This window comes from Chenopodium quinoa, unplaced genomic scaffold (genome assembly GCF_001683475.1).
Source record: "Chenopodium quinoa cultivar QQ74 unplaced genomic scaffold, ASM168347v1, whole genome shotgun sequence".
In the NCBI taxonomy this organism is placed as follows: Eukaryota; Viridiplantae; Streptophyta; class Magnoliopsida; order Caryophyllales; family Amaranthaceae; genus Chenopodium; species Chenopodium quinoa.
Window position 1 is genome coordinate 613,587 of NW_018744420.1, and position 27,245 is coordinate 640,831.

General features: G+C 34.8%; 2 protein-coding genes across 5 annotated transcripts; both read left to right on the forward strand.

Moving 5' to 3' along the window:
- Nucleotides 1–2,382: 2,382 nt before the first annotated feature.
- LOC110696906 lies at nucleotides 2,383–2,862 on the forward strand. The gene has a single exon (XM_021874233.1). The coding sequence runs from the start codon at nucleotides 2,383–2,385 to the stop codon at nucleotides 2,860–2,862; it is 480 nt and encodes a 159-aa protein (XP_021729925.1).
- Nucleotides 2,863–11,739: 8,877 nt separating this feature from the next.
- Nucleotides 11,740–26,410, forward strand: LOC110696935 (protein NCA1-like). 4 transcript variants are annotated; one of them, XR_002506429.1, is made up of 8 exons: nucleotides 11,740–11,944; nucleotides 13,866–14,139; nucleotides 14,266–14,497; nucleotides 14,622–14,765; nucleotides 24,113–24,349; nucleotides 24,737–25,537; nucleotides 26,031–26,152; nucleotides 26,244–26,410. XR_002506429.1 is itself a non-coding variant. In XM_021874264.1 (4 exons), the coding sequence occupies exons 2-4, from the start codon at nucleotides 13,877–13,879 to the stop codon at nucleotides 14,649–14,651; spliced, it is 525 nt and encodes a 174-aa protein (XP_021729956.1). In that variant the 5' UTR covers nucleotides 11,740–11,944; nucleotides 13,866–13,876; the 3' UTR covers nucleotides 14,652–15,520. The 4 variants fall into 4 exon arrangements, 1 of the variants encoding a protein (XP_021729956.1); XR_002506428.1 differs by having other exon boundaries at nucleotides 26,031–26,410; XR_002506430.1 differs by lacking the exons at nucleotides 24,113–24,349; nucleotides 24,737–25,537; nucleotides 26,031–26,152; nucleotides 26,244–26,410 and adding an exon at nucleotides 16,225–16,675.
- The last annotated feature ends 835 nt before the right edge of the window (nucleotides 26,411–27,245 follow it).

A 27,245-nucleotide genomic window follows, 5' to 3' on the forward strand; every position in this document is an offset into this window, starting at 1 on the left:
AATATTTTAGCAGGCTTGACTTGAGCATCACTCATTTCTTTCACAACTAATTTCGCAGCAGGACTTAAGCCGCTCAGCTGTCGATGACCCTCTTCATATACTATCATCTCATGGTTGTGATACCCCCATTTAGAGTAACCAATCACTTCCCAACCGTCACGACTCTGTAGTTGTCGAACCTTTACTCTGAACTCACACCCACAATCTTTCCGCTTTGTATCAAACCGAGTGGCTGTACGAAAATCTCTTTCTTCTCTTTTGCGATAACAGTCACATCTCAAAATGCGATCCATTCTACCATCCCGTTGAGATTTATGAGTTACTACTACCAAGCAAAATCCAGCTGCAATTGCAACCTGTTTTGCCCAATCAATCGCTTGTTGAGCTTCTTCGAATGGACCATCATGTCCAAATATCCCACTGTAATCATTTCCGTCTCCACCATAATCCTGCATCAATTATATATTATAATAAATACATTTAACGGATAATACATTTAATTTCTATATTTACACAGAATTAACACAAAAAAAACATAATTATGTATAATATTATTCATACACATACACATACAATTTTAAACACAATCATTTATAAAAGTCACATAAACAATTAAATATTTTGGTATATATTAACACAAATCTACTCACTACATAAATAAAAACATTAAATTATTAAACATAATTTAAAAAAACACATTTCGAATTTTCCAATTTGAAATAAATTAAAAAAAAAAAAAACCATTTCCAATTTTTTTTAATACAATTTCGAATTGTCAAACTTAATTTTTAAAAAAAACCTTTCTCAACAATCAAACTTCATTTTTAAAAAAACCCATTTCGAATATTCAAACTTAATTTAAAAAAATACCATTTCGAATTTTCAAACATAATTTTAAAAAAACTTATTTTGAATTTTCAAACTTAATTTTAAAAAAACCCATTTCGATTTTTCAAATATAAACAATTTCGAATTTTTTTAAATAATCATTTTCGATTTTAAAAAAAAAATCAAAAAAAAACAACAAAATCAAAAAAGAAAAAAAATAAATTATGGGTGGCGTCTGCCAGGGCCCCGCCACAGCCACTGGACTGGCGCCTGGCAGGGCCGCCTTAGCCAATGGACTGGCGTCTGGCCAGGACGCTTGTCTGGTGGTCTGGGCGTCTGGGCTGGACGCCGATGTGGTGGTTCTGGCGTCTGGCTTGGACGTCCATGCTACGGTAAGAGCGTCCATCCCTAGGCGCCGGAGCCACTGCACGGCCACCTCTTTCAGACGCCGTTACGTACACCGTGAATTTTAACGGTGACTTACCTCGTTTTCCGTCGACGACGACGTACCTCCGGCGTCCCCCGCATCTCCGGCCTGCCCTCCGGTCTCCCCCGACGAGCCAGTACGGCTCCACATTGTTTAAATCGAGATTTGTTCAATTTTAGAAAATGGGCATAATTGTCATACCAAGTCATATTTGTGGGCTTTATATGGTAATTTGCGGGCGATGTTTAACAAATCCCTTGTTTTTCCCCGCTCAAAACCCACACAACCCCAACACTCTGCTCGCTCGCTCGCGTTGCCGTCGTCTTCTTCTGCGCCGCAACTGCCACTAGCATCACACTCTCTCAGGTCTACACTATTCTCTTTCATTTCAATTTCTTCTCATTTCAATTTCATCTCTTAATAGCATACTCAAACTCAACAATGGCAGCTAATCTTCCTTTCAAAAGGGTAGTTTCCTTTCTCCAAAAATGCTTCTTTGATGCACACCCATTTCCCCAAAACCCTAAATTCCGTAAAAGGAAGATTAAATCTGAGATTTCTAAATCAATCCTACCTAATTTATCATCTTTCCCAATTCAATACTTAACAAATTCATGTGGACTTTCGTTGGATTCTGCAATTAAAGCCTCGAATAGAGTTGTATTAGAAGAGAAGAACAAGAAACGATTTGATTCTGTTGTTTTGTTTTTGAAATCCCATAATTTTTCTAATGCTCATATTATTAGACTTATTGAGAAACACCCAGCTGTTCTTAATTGTAGGATTACAAGTAATCTTGAACCTAAGCTTAGATTTCTAGTAGAAAATGGGATTAAGGGTTTGTATCTTCCTAGGCTTGTGGTTGCTTCTCCGGCGATTTTGTTTCGGAGTTTAAAGGCGCAATTGAAGCCTGCAATGGGTATAATTAATAGATATGTGAGCTGCCCTGATAAGCTTTTAGTTACAGTTCATAGTGGGTCTTGGTTACTTCTGATTGGAAAAGACTGCAAGAGAATCTGGATTGTTTGATTGAACAAGGGGTGCCCGAGAGACGAATCGAGGAGTTGCTTGTTTTGCAGCCTAGGTGTTTGTACCAAGATATTTCAAGGATCAAATATGCAGTGAAAATGATAAGATGTATGGGGGTAAAGCCTACTGATGTTAAGTATATACACAACCTTCGTGTCATAATGTCACATAGTAAGTTGAGCTGGAAGAGGAAGGTTTCGGTCTTTGAGAGTTTAGGGTGGTCTACTGAGGAGGTTATATCGACTTTTACTAGGACTCCGCATTGTTTGTCTTGCTCTGAGAAGAAACTTAGGAATGCTATGGATTATTTTGTTAATACAGTAAAGGTTGATAGGGAGACTATTATTGGTTATCCTAAAGTTTTGACGTATTCAATTGAGAAAAGGGTTGTTCCAAGGTTCACTGTTTGGAAGATTTTGATAGAGAGGAAATTAACTAAGTGTACACGGTTCATTTGGATGCTTAATATATCAGAAAAGGAGTTTATTGATCTGTATGTTACCAAGTACTCTACTGAGATACCTTATCTACTGCAAATCTATATGCAGTCCAAGGGGGGCTCTATCCGGGCTGTATGAAGTTGAAGAAGATTGATTATGACGATAAATTGTAAGTTGTTCTTTAGTCAAGTATATAGTGGTGATTTCAGTTGATACTATTATTTACTTAGCAGGGGTTTTAGGAATTAATCTTGTTTGATTAACATTTTGTAGCATGATGAATTCTCATTGTTGTTAATCATTGTTATATTTTGGTTCCAGCGTTTTTTTAGTTGAATCTAGTTTGTTTAGAGAATGCTCAAAATATGCAACAATTATGCAATGATGTGCCTTTAGTCCAGAGTTTTTGCCCATTATATTGTTCTCCTTCCCATATTATCTTGTATAGATGTTCTCCTGATATTACAAAGTGACCATGTTCTGACGAAAACAAGTGATTGTAAATTTGTAACCATTGCTAAATCATTCTAAGTCTCAAAGGAAAGGGGCGGAGTGGTGGAATGGAAACTTCTTTTTCTATTAGAGGAGTGAAAATAAACTTGACTTTAAGTTAATCAAATTATATTGTACACCAGAGTTCTTTCTTCTTGTTGACAACCTAGGATTTTTTATGTGGAAAACATGATAGCTTGTAGATATGAAGATATTCTGTTTCAGTATGTTTGAATTATATTTGTTCCCGATTGACTAAGTGTTCTTTTTAAAGTTACAAGTTTAGAGGCGCACACAATGCATGCACGATTACCTTTTTTATTTGCTCAAATAATTGGACAACTTTTTTCTTATAAACTTGTCTATGTATATATTATAAATTTTCCTCTTTAATATTTATGACTGTAAAATAAAGAAATTTAGTAAAATACAGTACTAATTGATCATAAAAAATAAAAAATTATCACGTTATATGGAGTACTAGATTACACTGACATTGAAATTGGTTACCCCTTCTCTATGTCCCATATTGTCATTTTTCACACTACCTAATCTTTATAGCAATATAGTCCGTAATAATTAAAGATGTACTTTAAGTCTTTAATTTACACAAAAGTTTGATTAATATAGGATGTGAAAGTATGTAACATCAATTACATGATACAAAAGCTGGGAGCAACTCGCAATTTATTTACAATAGTAAAATAACTCTAAAAGATTTTCTAGTGAAATTTGATAAAATGTAGACTAATGACAATAACAACCATCCCAAATATAATTGAACCCAAAATGTCGCCACCCTGACCTATGTACTTGCAGGTGATTAGACTGTTCCTGGTGCGAGTGAGGGGATGATTGTTGCAAAATAATTAATATCCATGTCTCTCAAAACAATACAATTTTTTCTGTGGCAGAAAATGGAACTTTTGAGGTGGTAGAATTTTATTGTCATTTACTGTGTATTAAGTTGTCAACTATGGCTACCCTCAAAGTACTAGTGGACTAGTGGGTGGTGACCAATTATAGAAAAATTAGGCCTTCAAAGAAGTGTATAGTCTTCTCTGCCTTCATTTTTTTCGGTGGAAAATGATATTTATTTGATACGCTTATGAAACATTTTGCACTTTGCTATAACCAGCTGATTTTACCTTTAGCATTGTTTGTATCTATGAACTTACACAGATAAGTGAGTTAATCACTTTATCCAAAGATGCCGCAATCACTGTTTCGTTTGCGTTGTAAACAAAATCAAATCTGTTAGGCTGCTGGCAGCATTTTGCAAATATAATGCTGAAAAGTGGAAGCAGAATCGAATCTGTTGGGCAGCGATGCGACTGATTGCAATGCGTGAGTCGAGTGTTAAAACGTATCTGTGCATATGTTAGCTTAGTGAATTATTGTTGTAAACGGAATTGCAGGAACAAAAACAGTAAGAACAATGTTACCGGGAATGAGACTGAGTCGCGGACTATATCGCTCTCTTTAGAACATTCACGCTACTGCCCTCAAACTTTCACCGAATGTCCCCCAGGATAAAACAGCCTCTCAATAGAAAAGTATACCGATGGGTTTACACAGAACCACCGGACAAATAAAACACCAAAAAATTATAAGTAACCGCTGGAATTCTGTGTTTAGAAGGAAGAAGATAAGAAAATAATTTTTTTTTTTCTGTATTTTGAAAACGGTGAGCAAAGTCTCTTTTTATAGCCACAGCAGTAGTATAACGGTAGGCAAAACCAGTCAAAACGGTAGCACAAATTCTAGAATTAATTAGAAAACGGTAATTAACCCAGTCAAAACGGAACAAAATCATTTAAATGGTAATGTTGAATGAGTCTTAAAACGGTTATGAAGAGAATCAGTCAAATCAAAAAACGTTTAGCAAAAACCAAGGCATTAAGCCTTGTTCAAAAACCGTGCAAAAAGTAAGTTTATTTAATAAACCCGACCCAGCTCGGCACGCGCGTGTGTGATAGGTTGGCTTAGTAGGTAAGTCCTCCCTCTCCACAAAATGTGGGTAGCCCTTGGGCCAGACCCAAGTACTCCACTATTCACTTTATAAAGGAGGGAAAACTTTCATTTCCCACCAATGTGGGACTTTGGTTTTTCACAAAATTCACACTTCACACTACTTTGTTCCGAGTGCATATAGGCGCATAGGGCCTATGTATTTGCATGCATATAGGAGGGCGATCGGGGATTCGGTGGTACATTTTCTCTCTTTTAATGATACAGTGGTACATTTTTGTGTACTATTATGTACTATTATGCATGTAGTGGTACTTTTTGTCTTCATATTTTCTACCACCGATTTTTCTCAGATTCCCATTATTTACATAAATGTCATCCTATTTGCAAGTAATGTATATAGGGCCTATGCGCCAATACTTATTCCTTTGTTCCGACAATTACAAAGCATATTATTGAGATTTACGCTACTTAAACAAATTGCTAAAATTGGATCAAAAATAAAACTTTCATCTGCATTTCCTTTAAAATTTGGAATTTGTGTGCATTATGAAATTGACCTTGAAAGTAGCTTTTGGTTGGAACAGAAGAATCTGTTATTTGTATTTTCATGCCTTCCTGTCTCATACTCTCATGGCAAATCGGCAACCAAAGCAAGACTTGAAAGGATGATGAGAAGAATGAAAGCAACGGACTGGATCTTGGTAGACTAGCCATGAGTTCATGATCGACCCGAACTAAACTAAACTATACCCAAGAGAAGTAACTCAATTTTGGTCCAAACCCGCTTGAACCTGACCCAAACCAATTCGACTTTAAAACTAATTTGACCAATATTGATAGCATTATATAACCCATTTCTAACGCAATAACATGTGTCCTAAATTAGTTTTTTCTCTCCTTTGATGGGATGGAATTGGCTCTTGATTTTATTCTCCTTGGTCTATAGGAAAAGTTACTCCAAGAGTATGATCTTACAACATCCCAAATCATGACCAATCAGAAAATGGTGCAAAAAAATAAAGTTGATAAATCCTCATGGCATGACAAGAATTTTGCATTGGGTCATCCACTGAAATGATTATTAGTATTATTATTAATTTGTATTGTTATTTTTAAGAGCTTTTTTCTCCTAAATTACTACTAATGATAGGAAAAAAAATGTAAAATGATCGATGAACACGTATTTTCTCCTAAATTATGTGTTCATATTTTATTACTAAGTTGGGTAGTACCTGGGCGATGTTCGGGATGTTAACTCAGTACATCTATGTTAAAATGATCGATATTATAAAAAAATAGGGAGGTGATAAAAAAATAAAACATAAAATTCAAAAACCCACAAGAATCAAAATACTATGTATAACTGAAATCATTAGTGTCACAACTTTGATTGGATAAATTTGGATATCAAACTAACCAACTAAGAGGCAATAAAAAAAAAGAGAGATTAAAAAAAACCACAATAAAGAATAGGCGGGATTATAATTCTTTTAGAGGAAAAAAAGTATCGCTTTAGTATAGTAATATAGATGTTCATTTTTTGTGACTCCTAGAGTGGCTAATGCGCGCGATGCACGCTGTAATACCCTGTATTTTTATACGTATTATAATTGAAATTGGTATTTCTTAAAGTATTTAAATAAGTTGAAATGAATTATTTATGATATTTTACTAAATTAAAGAGTTTTAGTTTTAAATTAGGATTAAAACTATTTTTTAATCCCAACTTTCACCAATTTATTTTCATTAATCCCAACTTTGGATTATTTCTCAATAATCTCAACTTTAAGGTGGCCTATTATTTTTCAATCCAAAAATCTTGTGACCAGCTGAATGGGTTTAAAAAGTTTACAAAAATTATTTGACACGTGTCACATGTTAATTGCTTTAAAAAATTAAAAAAAAAAACCAAAAGTATCCAATTAAAAAAAAACCACCCAGCCAAAACCCCAACTACCCTAAAAGATCCGGTAACCCGCCAGCCCAGCCACCTCCCTCGTCGGACTGCCAGCCCTCCCCACCACTAGAGTCGCCGCTACGAGCCAAACCACCATCCCCCTTCACCGAAACTCCCACGCCACCAACCAAACCCCAAAAACCACCAACCCCACTCCCTAAAACCCCAAAACCCACTAGCCCCACTCCCTAAAACCCCAAAACCCACTAGCCCCACTCTCGAAAATCCCTCAAAGCCACCAGCCCCACTCGAAAATCCCCAAAAACCACATGAAACCAACCCCGAAACCTACGCTAAGCATCTCGAAACCCAAAAATCGGCCATGGGATGGGGTTTTTTGGCGATTTTTCGATAAGGTGGGTGGGTTTTTTCTGGAATTCGAGGGGTTTGGGTGTTCGATTGGGTGGTCGGAAGTCATGGAGGAGAAAGGGAAGGGAAGAGGAAAGGGGATTTCAGGTGGGTTTCAGGTAGGGGTTTCAAGGGGAAGTGGAAGGATGGCCGGAAACGGAGGAGAAGGAGGGTTGCTGGAAATGGAGGGATGTGGGGACTCCGGAAATGGAGGGGATGGTGGCTGGCTGGCTGTCATTAATGGAGGTGGAGGGGGAGGGGTTGTTAAAGGTGAAGGGAAAAATTAAAAAAAATATTTTTTTTATTAAAAATTTAATGAAAAAATAAAGGAAATTTTTTTTTTTCTGTTTTTTTCTTTTTTACAAAAAAAAAAAAAAAAAAAAAAAAAAAAAAAAAAAAAAAAAATTGGTTCAGTAAAAAAAAATAAAATAAAATTGGACCACTCAAGTGGCGACACGTGTCCAACGACCTACAATAGAAGGTTGTTGACTTTTGTTGACCGGTTTGGGTATGAAGAAAGATAGGCCACCTTAAAGTTGGGATTATTGAGGAATAATCCAAAGTTGGGATTAATAAAATAAATTGGTGAAAGTTGGAATTAAAAAACAGTATTAATCCTTTAAATTAAAGGTCCAATTTATTTATTTAATAATTTTGGAAATACTTTATTTTATAATTTAAAATCATTGGGGCATATAATTTTATAAAAAGGTAATTTTTAAAGTCAAAGGTTTTTAAGAAAAGTCAAAATGTTAGTTTGAATAGGAAAATGATCATTAAGGGTAAAAAGGGAATTTAAGTCTAGGAGGGTTTTAGAAAGGGAGTATAAATATACATGATATGGGCAAATTAAACTTTATCCAAGGTGGAGAATACCTAAGGTAACATTCTCTTTCTCTCTCTTATTTTCCCCTTCCCCTTTATTTTTATTTTGTTTCATCACCACCCACACACACACCACCACCACCACAGCCACCACCGGTCGCCGCCCACCACCACCAGCACTCGCCAGCAGTGGCGGCCACCACACCCCCGGTACTCGCCGGCAGCGGCGGCCACCAGGCGGGCTCGGCAGCAATCCGACCTTGGTGGTCGTGCGCCCCTTTCGGAAAAAAAAATTCTTCTTTTGATTTTAATTAAATTCACCCTTGATCTAATTATTGTTTTTGGGTTTTGTGATGATTTTTATGATGTATATAAATTTTTAAATTTGGTTTTGAATTAAAAAGCCCCAAGTTATAAACCTAGGTTTATAAGTTTATGTATATTGATGGAAATTGTTTATGGATGATTTAAATTATTGAAATAAGTGTTTTAAAACACAATTACAGCAATTTAAATGATTTAATAAATTTGGAATTTTTATATATAAGCTATAATTATGTTTCTTGAAAGGATTTTTAATTACCCATTAATTGGGAATAAAAGTAGGGGTTTTAAATTAAATTTCAGCTTGTTTTAGAGGGTTTATAAGTAATTGAAAGAGTTTATATATTGCTAAAATTTATATTGAATAGGTATTAATGTCTCTTTGTAATTTTGGGTTGTAGGAGAATTCCAAGTGAGTGATTTCATTTAGTCATGGCGATTTGAGATCATATTCAAGGTACGTTCGCGTACTTAGTAATTATTTGAGTATGTGGTGCTTTATGCGCTTAAGGTGTTATTTAACATCGAGGTAGTTTAAAAAGGATTCAACATTTAATTTGACATGTTTAGAACTAACTATACAAGAATTAAATTGACATGTTTGATTGCTTGAATGAATTATAATGACTGATTGTATTATGGTTTGAGAGTCATCATCAAGTCTAAAAATATGTAAAAACGTAAAGTGAAAGATATTACACACCAAAACTCTTGGAATGTATATATCTCGAGTATGAACATATGGGGAGAGTTATGCGACTTTGTATTTGACCATAACTTCTAATGGGAGTACATGACACTGTATATTCCTTTTTATTATGCGCAGGAATTCCGCCACTTACAAGTGGTTCTTGTATACTAGCATGGTTAGCTCCCGTGTTAGTACCCCTTTATTAAGGCAGATTAGGGGGAAACTCGTTCGATGCGTAATCAAGCTAAATAATTAGACTAGTTTTTTTTGTTGTATGGTTGTGTTGTACGTTGTATGCTTGTGCACAGGTGCAACAAGGTAAGCTGTGTGATGATAGGATGAAGCATATATGTGTGTTTTAGTTACGCTTATGTACTCAGCATTGCTGATTGTGTGTTTGTATGTTTGTTTGGCCTTGTCTCTATCTTAGCCCTACGACGACCCATTTCTAATGACGAGTAGCGGGGACAAGTAAAGAGGAGCTTTTCAGGTGATGGAGCATATTCATGATGGACATGAGTGAAGATCGAGCAAATCATGCTTAGTTTCCGTAGGAATATGATGTGCTTTAAATATTATTTATTTTATCATGCTTGTGAAACTAACACAAAGGGTTTTGAGTATTGTTCGGTTTCATGAGGGCCTACAATGGTTCCAAGTTGTAGATTGATTTTGTTTGATTTCGTTTGACTTTGATTTGACTTTTTAGTTGATTTGTTTGGATGGTTTAAAAGATAGTATTCCGATGTGTGTCTTTGATAATTATTTAGCCGTTTTCATGTTGGCGGTAATGTCTTAGAATTTCCTATTTTGTATTTTAAAAAGAGCAAAATAGGTATTTTAAAGGGAAGTAATTTCTAGGGTTTTACACACGCGCCATAGTTACCCATGTTCAAAGCCCTTTTAGTTGTGGGCTACATTATTGAGGGAAAGTTTATTAACAAATATTTTTAGGGGTATAAACGTCCGTACACTATTCTTAAAAGCTTAAAAAAAAGCAATTAACATTAATGATGGCAAATAAGTAAATAAATATTTTAGAGAGTAAAACTGTCCAAACACTATGCATAAAATGTAACACTCAGGGTGCGCACCCTAGAAAACTTCCCCATAGTGTCATCCATCTTAAGAATACTCCAAGTCAAACACTCTTAACTGAGAAGTATCTTAGCATATGAGCTCCCTACAAAAATACATCTTGTTAGTATGATCAGTATATTAAATCCCTTTAAAGCAATCATGAGGGTATTACAATTAACATCATATCAATCGGGGCATATAGGTAAACAAACTATTTAAGGATATAATTGTCCTCACACTATTCATAAGCGTTTTCTCATACTTTTTAAAACATGGATGTGTTCATATTTTTTTTTTATTAAATATTCATGTTATAGGTGTGATCCACCTATTTCTATATAACATTTGGCTTTAGGCAAAAAATTTCATTACGAAGTCGGGTTGGGCTAAGCCAACCCAAAAATTTCTTAATTTCCCACGGGCCTCAGTCATGCATTGCTAAGCTTTTTAGGTATTTTATTAGCCCAAATCAATAAAGCCCACTAGACCCGATTTAATTTTGTAGCTTTTAGACCAGCATTTTCCTTATGAACCTTGGCCGACTTGACCAAACAGGCTGATTTTTTTAGCCTCGTCTCGGCCTGAACCCGTGCTGCCCCGCCCTTTGACCACCTCTAGGCCAGGGATGTTAATGGGGCGGGGCGGGGCGGATGTTGGCCTTCCCATCCCCATCCCATCCCCATCCCCATCTAAAGTTTCATACTCATCTCTATCCCCATCCCCGCGGCGGGTCTAAAATTCATCCCCATCCCCGCCCCGACGGGTACAATTCCAAAACCATCCCCGCCCAACCCCACTTGGATATCCACCCCCACCTAATCCCCACCTAAGACCCGCCTAATCCCCGCCTTCCAAATACACAATCCTTCATAATTGATAAAGATTGCAAAAAAAAGGAAAAAATTATTATTAATATTACACATTTTTTTTGTTTATAATATAAGTGTATTACAAAGTATTATATTTACTATTTTATTTTACACAATTTTTTTTATAAAATTGTATAAAAGTATATAATTTTGTTTTAAAAAATATATGGATGTAAGAATGGGGCGGGTGGGGATGAGGCGGGTACGAAGTGGGGCGGATGAGCGGGGCGGAGATGGGGCAGGTACAACCAAAAATCCACCCCAGTCCGATCATCCATGGTGAGTATGTTTTTATTTCCATCCCCGCCCTATCACCCGCCAAACCAAGACCCATCCCTGCTCCATTGGGGCGGATCTCCTATTTAACCCGCCTCGGATCTCCTATTTAACCCGCCCCACTGACATCACTGCTCTAGGCTCTGGAGGGTTGCACACTTCCACATTGAGAGGGGCAAAACAGGAATATACATATATAATGCTGGCAATTGCAAACAACTTCCCGTTCAATACCTGATTACCTGCACAGTTGACATTTTCACCACCTCCTTTCTTCCTAAAAAAAATCCTATCCAAACAAACACCATTTTCACACTTACTCTCCCCCCGCCATTTGAACACCATCCTCCTCTCATCTCCCTATTTCAGATCTGTTATTTTCAGGTACTATTGAATTTCTTTTATTTATGAAAACAATTATAATTAGTCTTGATTTGATGTCTAGATCCTATGGTTTATGTTACGGAATAATTTCTTGAGTAGTATTCTTTGGTTTCTGTTGCTGTATTTTATAATTGTATGATCTGGGTTACTTTTTATTTTTTATGGAATGATATGTTTTGGGTAATTGTTTAAATTGTATTAATCAAATAATATGCGAAAATCATTTTTTTTTGGGTAGTTATGGTGTTGAATTGTATGAGTTATAGATGTAATATCAAAATTCATCTGGGGTTTTCTTATTAGAGGTGAAGAGTCTAATTTTTGAAATTGTGATGTTGATTGTTTATCATAATCTGAGCTGTTTGGGATACCTAAAGATGTAGGTTTCAATGACGGTGATAAGTCGTACTCTCTCCGCTCTTTTGTACTTCCCACATTTCGTTTGAGAAGCTCTCATAAATAAAGTCAAATGGGGCAAATAAAAAGGATAGAGGGAATAATACAATATCCGTAGTTATAGACTTGAGGGCCGGTGTGGACCAAATACATAGTGGTAAATTTGTTTTGCATATGTTCGAATATTCCAAGCCAAATTTATATTCTGATAGTACATGTTTCGCATGTAAATCAACATAGTGTTAGTGGCAATGCAAGAGTCTGTAAAGCTGCCGAAGATATCAATATGATTGCTTTATTTTTTTCATTCGTTATTGAAAGGAGAATTTAAGTTGGTGTTATAATCATATACGAAGTATTATAATCTTTCACCATGTTATTGTTGTGGTACGGTCAATATGTACCTTTTCTATTTTATGCCCGTTGAATGCAGAGTCATCTTTGATATGCAAGACATCAGAGGATCATATTGGTTCTAATTGAATTTTAGGTGTTTTTTTTTTTCTTGGTCCGAGTTAATTATATCAATATAGGGATCTTTAAATCCAACCCTCTTATTTCCCAATTTTCCATTCCACATAAAAAAACAAGAAGTGTTTTTTTTGTCATTCAATCTCTAGGAAGAATCTTCAGAACCCTCTTGCTCTTGTGGAAGTAATTTTGCGGACATTAGTTTATCCATGAGTGGAAGCTGATGACTTAATTGAAGCACATTTTATATTTACTAAAAAAGAAAATGTTTAGAGTTGTGCAGTGTTATTTACATCAAACCTTTTATCTTTAAATGTGGTAAAATGATATGAAGTACCAGACCATTCTGGGACATAACTTCGGGAAGGATCTGGAAAGGATATTTTAAACTCAAAAGGGATTGAGACACTAGCAAGTTTGTAATTCTAGGCTGGGAAGAGGGCAATTCAGATCTTAGATCATCTTTTATAAAAAGATAGATGGTGAGATTCCCTTGGGGAGATTTCTATTATTGTGAGATGAAGCAATATTTTTATCCCGGCTTTCTGCAATTAGAGTGTGAGGGATCATGCTACATAGAATGATTGTTGTTGATTGAACAATTGCTCATGCGAGTGATGACTAAACATGGCAGCTCTCTTGCCACAAAACACCCGCCTTCAACGTAAAAAATTCTTGTCTCTAGTTAATAGGCTGGCTGTAATCTGTTAGATATTCATATCCGGCTCTCTTGATATCATTGATCTTCCTATAGAAAGGAAAATCTTGATTATATTAGTGTTGTTGGAGTATTTTCTATATGTTTCCTTGGTTGATTCCAGATGTAACTGTAGCTTTGGCAGAAAAACCTTTATCCATTTGTTTCGTATTTTCACTGTTGTTTTTGTTGATTATGTGGGTAACTTCTCCAAGATTTTTCTCTCCATTCTGTGGTTGCTTGTTTGGTTCAGATAATCAGATTTGACTTTAAAGTGAAACTGGTTGGATTTTTATAATGTGCTAATAGGCTAATTGATCATGTAAATGCTTGATCTCTGATACTTGCTTCCATCAGTGTTGGAACAGATGACCCCAGTGTGCCCATTCGTCAAAGCTACTCGTCCTGACGATGCCTCATCGAAAAGAAGTGGTGAAAATATATGTAAGCATGCTGCAGAACATGAGAGTAAAGCTAAAAGCGAGTCTGTTGATTCTGGCATAATTGAACCTAAGTGTCCTCTTGGATATGATTCTCGTTCATTCAAAATTGGCCCTCTCAGCTGTGTGCTATGCAAAGCCCTTTTGTTTGAGAGCAGTAAATGTGTGCCCTGCTCCCACATATTCTGCAAGTAAGTTGAATTTATTTGTGACCATTACTGCTTTCAACACCTTTATTTTAAAGGAAATATCACGATTATTATGTTACTGCTTCTTTCTATCCTTGAGTAGGTTTCTTATTGTGCTTGGCAATCCAGGGCATGCATATCTCGCTTTAAGGACTGTCCATTATGTGGAGCTGATATTGAGAAGATTGAACATGATGAAGAAACTCAAAAGGTTGTTGATAAGTTCATTGCTGGTCATGCCAGAATCAAGAGGTCTCCTGCCAGTACAGATACCGAGGAGGAAGTTAGCAAAAATAAATCTGTGATTTATGAAGATGTCTCATTAGAGAGAGGTGCTTTTTTGGTTCAACATGCCATGAGGGTAAGTAGGGTGTGAATTGTCAATGTCTAAAAGCATGGCAACAGATTTGAACTTTAAGTTAGTCAACTGTTAAGTTTTAGTTCTAAAAGTATGTTCTATCATGTACTTTCTTTTGCATTCGTAGATTTCGTGCTCAGAACGTGGAAAGTGCTAAATCCAGGCTGTCACTTTGTGCTGCCGATATCAGGGAACAATTAAAGGAATCTGGTGACAAGCCAGAATTATGCTCCCAACTTGGGGCTGTGCTGGGAATGCTGGGAGATTGCTGGTATATCTCTCTCTTTCTTCCCCCCTTTCTCTTACTTTACACCTCATAGAATTTCACTATGTGCTAGGACCTGCTCATATACTCATTTGGATCACTCATCCTCTTAGCATCATCCGAAATTTATAGAAGGCTACCTTAGTTTAGCACCTTAATGATGTATATCCAATTTTTACTATATAATTATTTTGAAGAAACCTTCATATAATTTGATTGTTTGAGGAGTGATGAGGAAAGGGTTGCCTGTAGGGCTATCTAGATGTTTGACAGGTTACGGTTCTGCAGAAATTTCTAGTTTACATAAAGATCATGGGAAGGTATTCAATGCATGGCTGAAATGTTTGAGATGACTCACTTAGTGTTTACTTGTTCATAAGAGCAAGGGTGACTTTCATTTTTTTATTTACACAGCACTACGGGTAGGCGGAATGCTATATGTGTTAGTCTTTTCTGAATCCTATTATTTTGACAATTTTCGTAGTCTCTCTTATTGAGATCTAGCTTTTGTTCAAGAACAATGTATTTGGTACATTAGAATCATTGTTAGAATCTTTCATCTCTTCATCCCTTGATTTAACTAATGTAGTAACCTTTGTACCTCTTGTGGGCCTCTAATTATTTTCTATAACTTGTGGCTTACACTGAGTTCTTACAAGTTCAGATGCATATATTGTGGCAAGTTCGTATGCAACCAATGCATAAATATGATTGTATTTCTGAAACCCAATTGCAGTAATAAATTTATTTATTATTATTTATTACTTTTTGAAAGTGTGAAAGATGGCAGAAGCAACGACACAATCATTAAAACTTAAAACTCTACTGTATATTTACTCTAAAGCTTGAAAATTTCCACAGTTTTCCAAACATTATCCTACTTTTACGTGTATTTCCCATCATTCTTGGAACCAAGAAGCGCTCATTAAAAGACCTTAAGCATGCAATAATAATTTGTATCATATTTAGCACAAGTGATGAGAGGACTTCCTTTGGCGTGTCAGAAATGCCTGTATCTTTTGTGCTATTTCCTCTGCAGGAGAAGTTAGTGAAAAGATTTAAGTATTTTTCTAGTTATAAGGAATGCTGCATACATCTTCGACACCTAATCGCGGTCATTGAAGAAGGGGCAGGGGGATCATTCTCTGTGTGATATTTTTCATTTTGCTCAGCTTGTCTTGTCGCCTTTCTCAGTGTCTGCTATTACCTGAAGAACGGCAATTGTGTACTACACATTGGTCTTACTTTACTCTTTATGATCATATACCCATAACTGGGACCCTGCAAAAGAACATAGTTGAAGACTTTTAAGAGGTTGAAAGATCTGTGGGGAATGGCAGTTTGTACAGCACTATGGTCTTAACTGTACTCTTACTGATATTATACCCATAACTGGGACCCATCATAAGCACGTAGCTCAAAACTTTTTAGCATGTTTAATGATCTGTAATCTGTAACATATTAGGTGTATAACCTCCAAAAGCAATACGCTGAGAAGAACCTTCTTTGACATGTCTGAAGAGTCTGGTTCTCCCTTCTTTTCATAGAGCCATTTCTTCTGCAAGCAAAAGAGAGGGGAAGGGATTTGAAGTACTTTTCTGGTTGACAGTGTGCATCTTTGAGTCCTGATAATTTTCATTGAGGGTATCATCATCATCATCATCATATATATATATAAAGGGTTAGGATCCAATGAGAAGTTTCTTAAAATGAGAAGGATAAATGTGCATATATTTTTCCATTAAATGTGCAAGATTGATTTTTGAGTTGGTAAAAATTTTCAATATTCTGGAAAAATGGAGTGTATAATATACTCTTTATTTTTCTCAATTTGCACAGCTTGTGTTGTGATCTTTCACAATCTCCCTTACGTTGAAATTTAACCGCTCATTCAGGTTGCAGGTAAAATAACTTGTTTAAAGCGGAAAACCCCAAAGTTGTATTATTTAGAAATAATCAAAAGTTTGACTTGTTTTTAGCGGATTGCTCAAAATTTGTATTAATTTTGATAAATTTTTTTTATTGTTAAATATCTTTAATTTTGTAATTAAATAAATTATGAAAATTACATAATAATAAGATACACCAATTACTAATTTAACAAGACCCAAAATTAAATAAATTATGAAAAATACATTTTAATAGAATACACTTTATTACAAATTTAATAAGACTCAAGATATTATTGCACACACAAGGTCAAAGTTTAGTCAAATTGGACATCATATTAAACCAGATCAAATCAAATCATACTAGACCAGTTAAGTTCATATTAGATCAGATAAGTAAAAGTAAGGTGAACTAAACAAGCCTTGACTCCTTAATGCGTTCACCTCACCAAAAGACTAATTGAAACTAAGAAAGATACAAACTATTTCTAGGATCAGGCGATCAGGTCAAACTAATTGCTCCAACGATTAACTTTGTAGTTAGGGACTATTCAAAATTGCAAGAAAGTCCCTAATTAGGCCCCGTTCACTTCACTTTATTTTTGCTGAACTGAAATTATTTTTACTGAACTGAGATTATTTTTGCTGAACTAAAACTATTTTTACTGAACTGAAATTAATTTTACTGATCTGAAATTACTTTTGTTGAACTGAATTATTTTTACCGATCCTTTTTATATTTCTTCTTTACAATTAATGATTTTTACTAAACTGAACTTATTTTTACTGAACTGAAATTATTTTTTACTGAATATTATTTTTATAAAGTGAAGTGAACAGGACCTCAGTGTAACTACAAATATAGAATAACTCTTAGTTCTTAACCACTTGAATATTACTCCGTAGTAATTTATGTCTTAAAGTCACGAAATGCAAACAAGACACCATCTGATCCTAATATCAGACTCCAGACTGACATTCAAGCTACTTATTCTAACCGCTAGAGTGCCTATTATATATTTATATAAAAGTCATGCCCATAATCTTAGACCAATCAAAGTCATTTGACTTTTAGACCCATTCAGAGTCACTTGACTTTTAGACCCGACAAGTAGTCTAGGACTCCAGGTTCTTGGTAACTTCTAGGGGTGGGACTTTTCAAACCGAACCGTGAAACCGCCCGTTACCGAACCGAACCATCACGGACCGATCTGTTTATAAACCGATAAATGTAAACCGAAAACCGAACTGAACCGTTCAATATCAAACCGAAACCGAATTGAACCGCTCAATGTCAACCCGTTACGGACCGTAAACCGATAACAAACCAAACTGCGCAAATCCGAACCGAAACGAAACCGAACCGAATGGTTTATAAACCCGTTAATGACCCGAACCGTTTATAAACCGAAACCGTTTAAACCGAAAAAAAAACCGTTAAACCGCACGTATAAACCGAACCGTTATAATCCGCTAACCGTCTAAACTAAACTGCCATAACCCGTTAAACCGTTAAAATCGAACTGTTTTCGAATCGCAACCTGTTTAAACTTATCCGATTACAAACTGCTTAATTCAAATTGAATTATTTACAACCTAAATGGCTAAGTAGTAAATACAATAAAATAATTAATGTTAATAAGATCTAATCAAACGGCTTAGGTTTATACAAAGGTTTATATCACCTAGATCTAGGCCAACGGCATTATTAATATCATTTTAGATTACTTATTTATTTTAATTACAAGATATATCATTTGTATCTTTTCATTCCAGTAATAAAGTCCACCCAAATTATCTTCATTGTTCCTTGATATTCATGATCATCCAGTAAGATAACATAAGATTGGAGATAAATAACATTAAAATTAGAGTAATATCAACAAGCAATTAAAAAAAGTCACCATTTTCATTGATTAAAATTCACAATACATATACCAATACGGCAATACATAATGAAACTACTATCACTACTACCAAGATTAGATTTCAGATTTATCAACTGAAAAAATGATACATGATAAGATGAAGGGAGGAGTGAGAATGTGAGTGATTTGGGAGCAGAATCTTGAAGCAGAATCTTGAAGCAGCAGCACAGCAACCAAGAGCAGAGGAAATAGCAGCAACAAGCAGGAACCCGCACAGATTTGGGAGGAACTTATTTTTGTTTTTCAAAATTGCTCTCAGATTTACGTTTATCGTATCATCACTGAGCAATGGCTGTTTTAACTTAAAACTTGAAAAATGCTGCCAGCAAGTACATATACATTGAAGTCTCAACATAAATGACAAGGGCAACGATGATTCAAGAAAAATTAAAACAGCAAGCATAAGAAACGGCAGCAACAAAACTTATCATAAATTCATAACACAAAAGGCAGCAACACAGCACCTCAAGCTGGCAGGAGGCAGGAACCAGCTCATGCAGGCAACAATATAGGCAATAACAACTCAGCAGAGACAACAACCAAAAGGCAAAAGCACTACCAGCAGGCAGCAGCTCATAACAAGTTCAAGCAACTTCAAAATTATAGCTTTTGTTTTTTAAAATTGCTCTCAGATTTACATCACCGAGCAATGGTTATTTTAACAAAAACTTAAGAAATGCTGCCAGCAAGTCTGAAAATAAATGACAAGGGCAACGATTTTAAAAGTCTAGAAAAATGCTGCCAGCAAGTCTGAAAATAAATGACAAGGGCAACGATTTTTCAAGATAAAATAAACCACAATGAGACACAAATACCAGTTATGCAGATGAAGCACTTTCGGCTTTAATCTCTTTACCAATAAGGAGGACGTCTTCCTCAACATCCGCTTGATAACAGAATTTCATTTGCACTAGTCAATGTTTCAAAATTCAGAATTATACAACAAACGTGATTACTCATTTTAGGCACAAATCTACCATTTTCCCGTAAAAAACAAAAATACAATCAACAACAGATTTTACTCATTTTAGGCATATTTCGACTATATTCAAGCAAGAACAACAACAATAATCAAATTATTCAAATACAAAAACAGAAAAACTGTATTAAAAAAAAAACGAAAAGGAAAAAGTAATTACCTTTGACGGCTTGAAGGAGATTTGAAGATGGAGAACTTACCTGAACTGGAGATCAAAAGAAAAAATCAAGAATTTATCAGAACTTGAAATAAAAAAAAAACCGAAACGAAAACGAAAAAAACGAATAAATTAACAAAAAAATTACCTTAGGGTTTGACGGCTTGAAGGAGAGGAAGATTTGAAATCAGAAATCAGAACTTAGATCCAAAACAAAAATGAAACGAAAACAAAAACCCTAAATAAACAAACCGAAACAAAAACGAAAAAAATCAAAACGAAAACAACAAAAATTAACAAAAAAACGAGAATGTAAAGCGAGAAATCAGAAATATAGATCCAAAACACAAATGAAACGAAAACAAAAACCCTATATTAACAAACCGGAACAAAAACGAAAAAAATCAAAACGAAAACAACAAAAATTAACAAAAAAACGAGAATGTAAAGCTAGAAATCAGAAATGTAGATCTAAAACACAAATGAAACGAAATTGAGCTTGAGAATTTCAGAACGAAAGAGTGAGAAACTGAGAAGTTAGAGAGAGAAACTATGACAGAGAGAGAAACGGCTGAATGAGTGAATGAGAATGGCTGAGAGAGTGAGAGTGAGAAATGGCTGAATGAGTGAATGAGGTTTAGGTTTTACTTCAGTTGATCTAACCGTCCATATTCAATCTCAACATCTAAGTTAGATCTAACCGTTCATTTTTTTTTTTTTTTTTTGTAGATTCTAGAATATTCATCTAGATCTAACGGTCTAGATTTTCTTTGTGTTTTTCTAGGTCTTTTTGACCGTTTTTTTTAATTATTTATTATTATTATTGTTATTATTATTATTGTTAGTATAATTATTTGTTAATATTATTATTATTACTAGTTTACTACTACTATTATATTATTATTATTATTATTATTATTATTATTATTATTATTATTATTAGTTTATTACTTATAAGTTATAAATTGTAAGAAACACAAATGTTTCAAAATTGAAATTGATTCAATACGACATAGTTAATGACTTAATGAGTTAATGGCTTAATGCTCATCAATGTGACAATATCTGACATCTGTGAGTCTGTGATTGTATATCAGTATATATAATAAACTATAAAACTAATAATAACTTAATAAGTAATAATACTAATAACTAATAAAGTAATGAAAATCTAACCATTGTTTTTCATGGGCATTCAATCTAACCGTTGTATATTTGACTATTCGTACATTACTAACATTAGTATTGCATAATGCTTTCATCACCACTTTAATTAGTGATTTCGTGATTTCGTCCATTTAACTTATTAAGTTATTTGAGTTAGTAATCTAAATAAAGTAACAAACTAAATAACGAATCCATTTAATCTCGTGTAAGTTATAATTTATAAGAAATGCAATGTTTGGAAATGGAAATTGATTCAATAAGATATTGTTAATGTATATGTAATTATATTATTATGTATATGATGTATATCATATCGTACGAATGTACGGTTGGTATCATTATCATACTATCATAAGTATCATTGCCTCATTGAATTATTGGTATGTACTAATCGATAAACATATTTAGTTATTTACATATCTGATCATTAAAACTTAAAAGTTTAAAACACTTGTTGATCAATCTAATTGAATACTTGTACATTCTTAATTATTGATTTATCGTATTATAAGTATCAACTCATTAAATCATGGTCATGATTTCGTGATTTCGTCCATTTAACTTATTAAGTTGTTTGAGTTAGTAATCTAAATAAAGTAACAAACTAAATAACGAATCCATTTAATCTCGTGTAAGTTATAATTTATAAGAAATGCAATGTTTGGAAATGGAAATTGATTCAATAAGATATTGTTAATGTATATGTAATTATATTATTATGTATATGATGTATATCATATCGTACGAATGTACGGTTGGTATCATTATCATACTATCATAAGTATCATTGCCTCATTGAATTATTGGTATGTACTATAATCGATAAACATATTTAGTTATTTACATATCTGATCATTAAAACTTAAAAGTTTAAAACACTTGTTGATCAATCTAATTGAATACTTGTACATTCTTAATTATCGATTTATCGTATTATAAGTATCAACTCATTAAATCATGGTCATGACGCGATCTTTAAAACAATCATGAATTCAATTCATGACCCAAACCGCTTATAAACCGAACCGACATGATCCAAACCGTTCATAAACCGAACCAATTGAACTGTGTAAACCCTCTACTAAACCGGCCCATTTCAAACTGAACCGACATGATTCGCACCGTTTATAAACCGAACCGATATTGACCCGGGTAAATCCGCCCCTAAACCGACCCATTTCAAACCAAACCGGCTTGATCCAAACCGTTTGTAAACCGAACTGACATTGACCCGGGTAAACCCGCCCCTTAAACCGACCCGTATCAAACCGAACCGACATAATCCGAATCGTTTATAAACCGACCCGCTTATGACCCAAACCGAATTTAAACCGCAAAGAAATAAACCGAAACCAAACCGAGCCGTGACTAACCCAAACCGAACCAAACCGACCCGCCTGCTAAACTAAACCGTTTCAATCCGAACCGCTCCAAACCGAAACCGACTCAAACCGAGGTCAAACCGAACTGCCAGACCGAAGTCCCACCCCTAGTAACTTCTCATAACGAGGCTGTCTAAAGGGAGTATAGATATGCAATAACAAATGTATATTGAGGGGCATGCTTGTAAATTCAAATGCTCCAACTCACTTCCCGTAATACTTTATGTCAGCCCGTTTGCAGAAGTATCTGTATTTCTTTAGTGTATTTGGGGAGAGAATTGTACACCTTGTCTTTGTATTCGTATTTGGGCACATGCCCTTACAATTAGATTATTTTTTCTCTCTCTTCCATTTACTTCTCTCGGTCTTCTCTCTCTGTCTTGCCTCTATGGTCATTCACACATACTCTGAATGAGAAAGTAGGCTCGCTACCTTCCTTCCATTTCCTCTATCAACGTGTATTGCGACCGCTGCGAGGTGAAGATTTGTTTTTGGGCTTGCTGTGTCGAGAATTCAAGCATTGTAGGTGAGTAATAGTGAAGTTTTTTTTTTTTTTTTTTTTTTTTTTTTTTTTTTTTTTTTTAATTTTATAAATTTAATAGTTTTCCCCAAACTTATAATTCTTTATGAATTAATTTTAGTGCTTTGTCAAAGTTAAATTCATTGCAGTCGTATAACCTAAAAGTTAGGTTTTTAAAAAAAATCCGGATGTTTTGGGTTTTGTAAGAAATCAGTGTTAGGGTTTATTAGTTTTCCCCAAATTTATAATTCTATGAAACAATTTTAGTACTTTGTCAAAGTTAATTTCAATGTAGTTGGTTAACCTAAAAGTTAGGGTTTTTAAAATCCGGATGTTTTGGGATTAATCCGAAATTAGTATTAGGGATTAAGAATTACATACATTTTGTTGATTTTAAGCACCCCAATTACAATTGTGAGAAGATTTGTTGTTGTTGTTGTTGTTGTTGTTGTTAGGGTTTGTATAAATGGTTTAGGGGGTTGTATTATTATGCGACAACTGTAAGAATTATGTGTATTTTGATCTTTGTAAGGCCAATTTATAAAGTTCTCCAAATTGTGGGTTTTTAAAATGGCAAAGAATGACGGGGTTTGTGGTTTTAAAAGAAAGTCCCCTAACTTGTTCCTCTTATTTTAATTATTTTGATATAAATGAGGTTTTGAATATCTGAGAAGAAGTAGTGCATTCCCTTTGTTTGATTTGATTGTGCTTTTGGATCCGTGAGATGAAGTAGTTTGTTCCCTTATTTGAGATTCCTTTTATTTTGATTTAATTGAGGTATTGAGTCTGTGACATGAACTAGTGTGTTCCCTTGTTTTGATGTAATTGAGCTTTTGAATCTTTGAGATGATGATGAGGCAGGTTGTTCCCTTGTTTTGATTTAATTGTGTTTTTGAGTCTGTGATAAGAACTATTATGTTCCCTTGTTTTGAATTAATTGTGTTTTTGAGTATGTGATAAGAACTATTATGTTCCCTTGTTTTGATTTAATTGTGTTTTTGAGTCTGTGATAAGAACTATTGTGCTCTCTTGTTTTGGTGCAAAGCTTTGTTTTGGTTGTAGCTTTGTATTGGTTGTAGCATTGTATTGGTTGTATTGGTTGAGGTAGAAGCTTTTATCCATGTTGCTAAGTACATTGTGGTTTTCTCCCTAGATTGTCAGGTTTGTATTCCTCGCAAAAGGTTATAAATAAAAAATCATGAGATTGAAGACAGTTGTGCGATCGAAGAGCTGGAAACACTTGGTGTTGAGCTAGTGTTGTGTGTTTGTATTTGTATTCTAGTTGAATGTGGTTGGTGAATTCTTAAATTTTCTCTGTGTTTTTACAATAGGATCCATCGACTTCTAAGCCCTCTGGTAAAGGGAGGGCTGAAGTGAAGGGGAAGAAAAACTCTAAAAAGAAGCAAAAGCAACCCAAGAACCCTGTGAATGTGGATGATGAATACAATGGCTCTAGTAATAACTATTCTGATGGAGATAGTGAAGAAGAGTCGTGCACTTCCTCTGAGTTCATGAAGATGATGATGGGGTTCATGAAGAGTAAGAGTCGGAAGAGGAAGAGGCCAAAGGTATAGTGAGTATATAATTACCAATTAAGACATATATTTATAGCATGCTTTAGTATTCTAAGAACTGGACTTATGAGATTTCACTTTTACTTTAAACGAGAAAGGTTGTATTGAATAAGTACAAATCAATGAATAAGTACAAATAAGTCAAGCTATTGAAGATAATGGTTGATAGTGGTTGGGGAAGATTAGATAATACATACTAATCTTCACTAATAATGTGTAATTAAATCAAGCAATTAAACTAAATTGAGATCATATAAATTAGTAGCACAGAACTCCAAAGTGTGAATAATAATACCTATTAGTATCCAAATTAAAGTACAGAATAACTTTGTATTTATGATTTGTATGTGTCTTATGTATACTTCCTCCTTTTGTGTGTAGTCGGAAGGGCAGAAGGTGTTGAGCGAAGGGGCAGTGTTGAAAACCCATCATGAGAACGTCGGAAAGGCATGATGTTGCAGCACGTAATTTTATTTGGTGCATGTAACTGAGTAGAGTTTGCGGGGTGGGTACTTATGTATACTTCCTCCTTTTGTGTGTAGCAGTACCCCAACATTGTATGTAGGGTTGAATCTTTCTGCAAAGTAGTCAAAGTTTTTGATCCAAAAAGATGCGCGTTAGTGACAGAAATGGGGTTTGAAGATCTTGACATGAAAAATATACGGAGGCAATTTTGCTATTGGTTGATGACAAGAGTGCTTCCTGAGTTCCTGATGGAACAATGGTGTTTGGCGACAGTGAGATCTTACCCTTAGGTCCTGCTCAAGTGAGGTCCGTACTTGGGTCACCAATGGGTGCCGAAAAAGCCCGTTTAGATATTGGTGAGAATGATGAGGAATAGGTGCAGAAGATGAGAAGGATTTTTAATCTGTATGGTGTAGGTGCAAACAACGAAACCATTTCGTTGAAAGTTGCTTTAGATGCTTTATGTCCATTGGATGAATCGGGTGAACCAATTCCCCTTGCAGATGAAGTTAAAGAAGAGGATTTCATGACGACCTTTCTACTAATAATTCAAACTTCCCAAAGACACTCATTCCAGCATTGACAGTGGGGGCTATCAAGTATGACTGGTGTTCGTTGAATTTTGAATGGCTATGCGACACGGCCAACAAATTTCAAAGGAAGTACCAAAAAGATGGTTATAGGTCAGGTTGTGGGGGCAGTTTGCTGTTCGTTATGGTGAGCCTTATTTGCCTTAATATTGACTACTAAAATATTGTTCTACACCGCAGATTATTTATTTTCTTGTTTTACATGACTAAGTGTTTTAGTGGGAGAGTTGCATTAATTTATTTTCTGCTGGTAAATAGGTCAGAGAATGTTCATAATCTTTTTGTCTCCTAATTTAGGTAAAGAGGTCAGAGAATATTATTTGTTGTTTTTGCCTTGCTTGGGTTATGTTCTTTTTCATGATGTAAAAAAAATTATAAGCAGTGATTGTTATTTTTGAATTGGGTTTGCCATAGTTTTCTGATTTGTTTGTTTATATATGAAGTTAAAATGATGAACCCTTTAATGATACAAATGCCGAGGTCATTTGATATGTGTTTGTCTATAAGAGTTCAATTGATATCTTGCTATATCAAATCAATTAATATTGTCTAATGATGAGAAACTCATTCTTACTTTGATGATGTCAAACTCATTTACTTTGTGCTTTTGTTTCTTGTAGATTTATTATCTTGATCACTTGCATCGAGTTCCCTTGAAGTGGGGCGTTTACCCGAGGGTGAAGGTGTGGAACAGTGCTGAGGTGAAGGCAGCTGTTCTTGAAGATACAGTGTCGACCAACAAGTATGTCAAGCTTTTAGTAAGACATAAACAGTAATTGTATTTGATTTGTGGGTCGATAATTGTGTATATAATATTTTTTGCGGGTTGATAGGCCGTTGATGTTGCGTATGGGGAGGAGCATCCCCTAGTACCAAGGGAGAGTGTTGCTGGTGTTAATAAGAAGGCACCACTATCAGGGGATAGGGATCAGGCTTCGGTGGATGATGTCGTTGTAATACCCTGGAAATTTCCTTCTTTTAAAATACTCTTTGTACTCTACATAAACCCTTTTTAGGAAATAACCAAAATATTACCACCACCATGATAACGACTAAGGCAAATTTTTCAAAGTCACACAACGGAAGTCTAAAAATAAAAACCAACTTTTAACAATAAAACTTAAGTTTACAACCTCAAAACAAATGTAGAATAAAACATTCACAAGTTGGAACCTATTCAAACATGGCCCTTCTTAAAAACCAATTAAAAATAAACATAATAATGTTAGTCCATAACAAATCAATAATTCAAAAATATTAAAACTAAGAAACATAACAAGTAACTCTCTGCACTCTATCCCATTATGCTCTTCATGCTTCAAGTACCTGTTACTTCCTCTTTATTCAACCCTCTACTCACCATATAAATGGGTCATAGTAGGGCCAATCCAAAGGAAAGCCAAACACAAATAACAAAGCATGAATCTGCAAAGCTGAGTACATATGCACCACACTAACATGAATAACCTAGCATCAAAATAAAAATATTTAAAACATACTCGCCATACAATTACAAGTCAACTTACCTTTGACTCATAACTAGCAATATTAATTATTAACATTAATTTTGGATTACGCATCGAACGGGTTTCCCCCCTTGAAAATAACCCATTTAAATATTGAGCTTCCAATTAGGGAGCTACCCTAATTGGCACCTATTATGTCACCTTGTGACAGAATATCAGCGCATTAATAATAAAATAAAGTACAACGTCCTATACCCCTGTAGAAGCTATGGTTAAATATTAAACCCCATAACTCCCCCCATATGTTCATACTCAAGGTATATATGTTCCAAGAGTTTTGGTGCGTATCCTCTTACACTTTACGTGATT

What these genes read in the sequence shown, in the direction of transcription:
- LOC110696906 (XM_021874233.1), top strand. Translation starts at nt 2,383, where the DNA reads ATGATAAGATGTATGGGGGTAAAGCCTACTGATGTTAAGTATATACAC.
- LOC110696935 (XM_021874264.1), top strand. Translation starts at nt 13,877, where the DNA reads ATGACCCCAGTGTGCCCATTCGTCAAAGCTACTCGTCCTGACGATGCC. An exon ending in TGCTCCCACATATTCTGCAA is followed by an intron (nt 14,140 to 14,265) that starts GTAAGTTGAATT and finishes TTGGCAATCCAG; the next exon opens with GGCATGCATATCTCGCTTTA. An exon ending in TGGTTCAACATGCCATGAGG is followed by an intron (nt 14,498 to 14,621) that starts GTAAGTAGGGTG and finishes TTGCATTCGTAG; the next exon opens with ATTTCGTGCTCAGAACGTGG.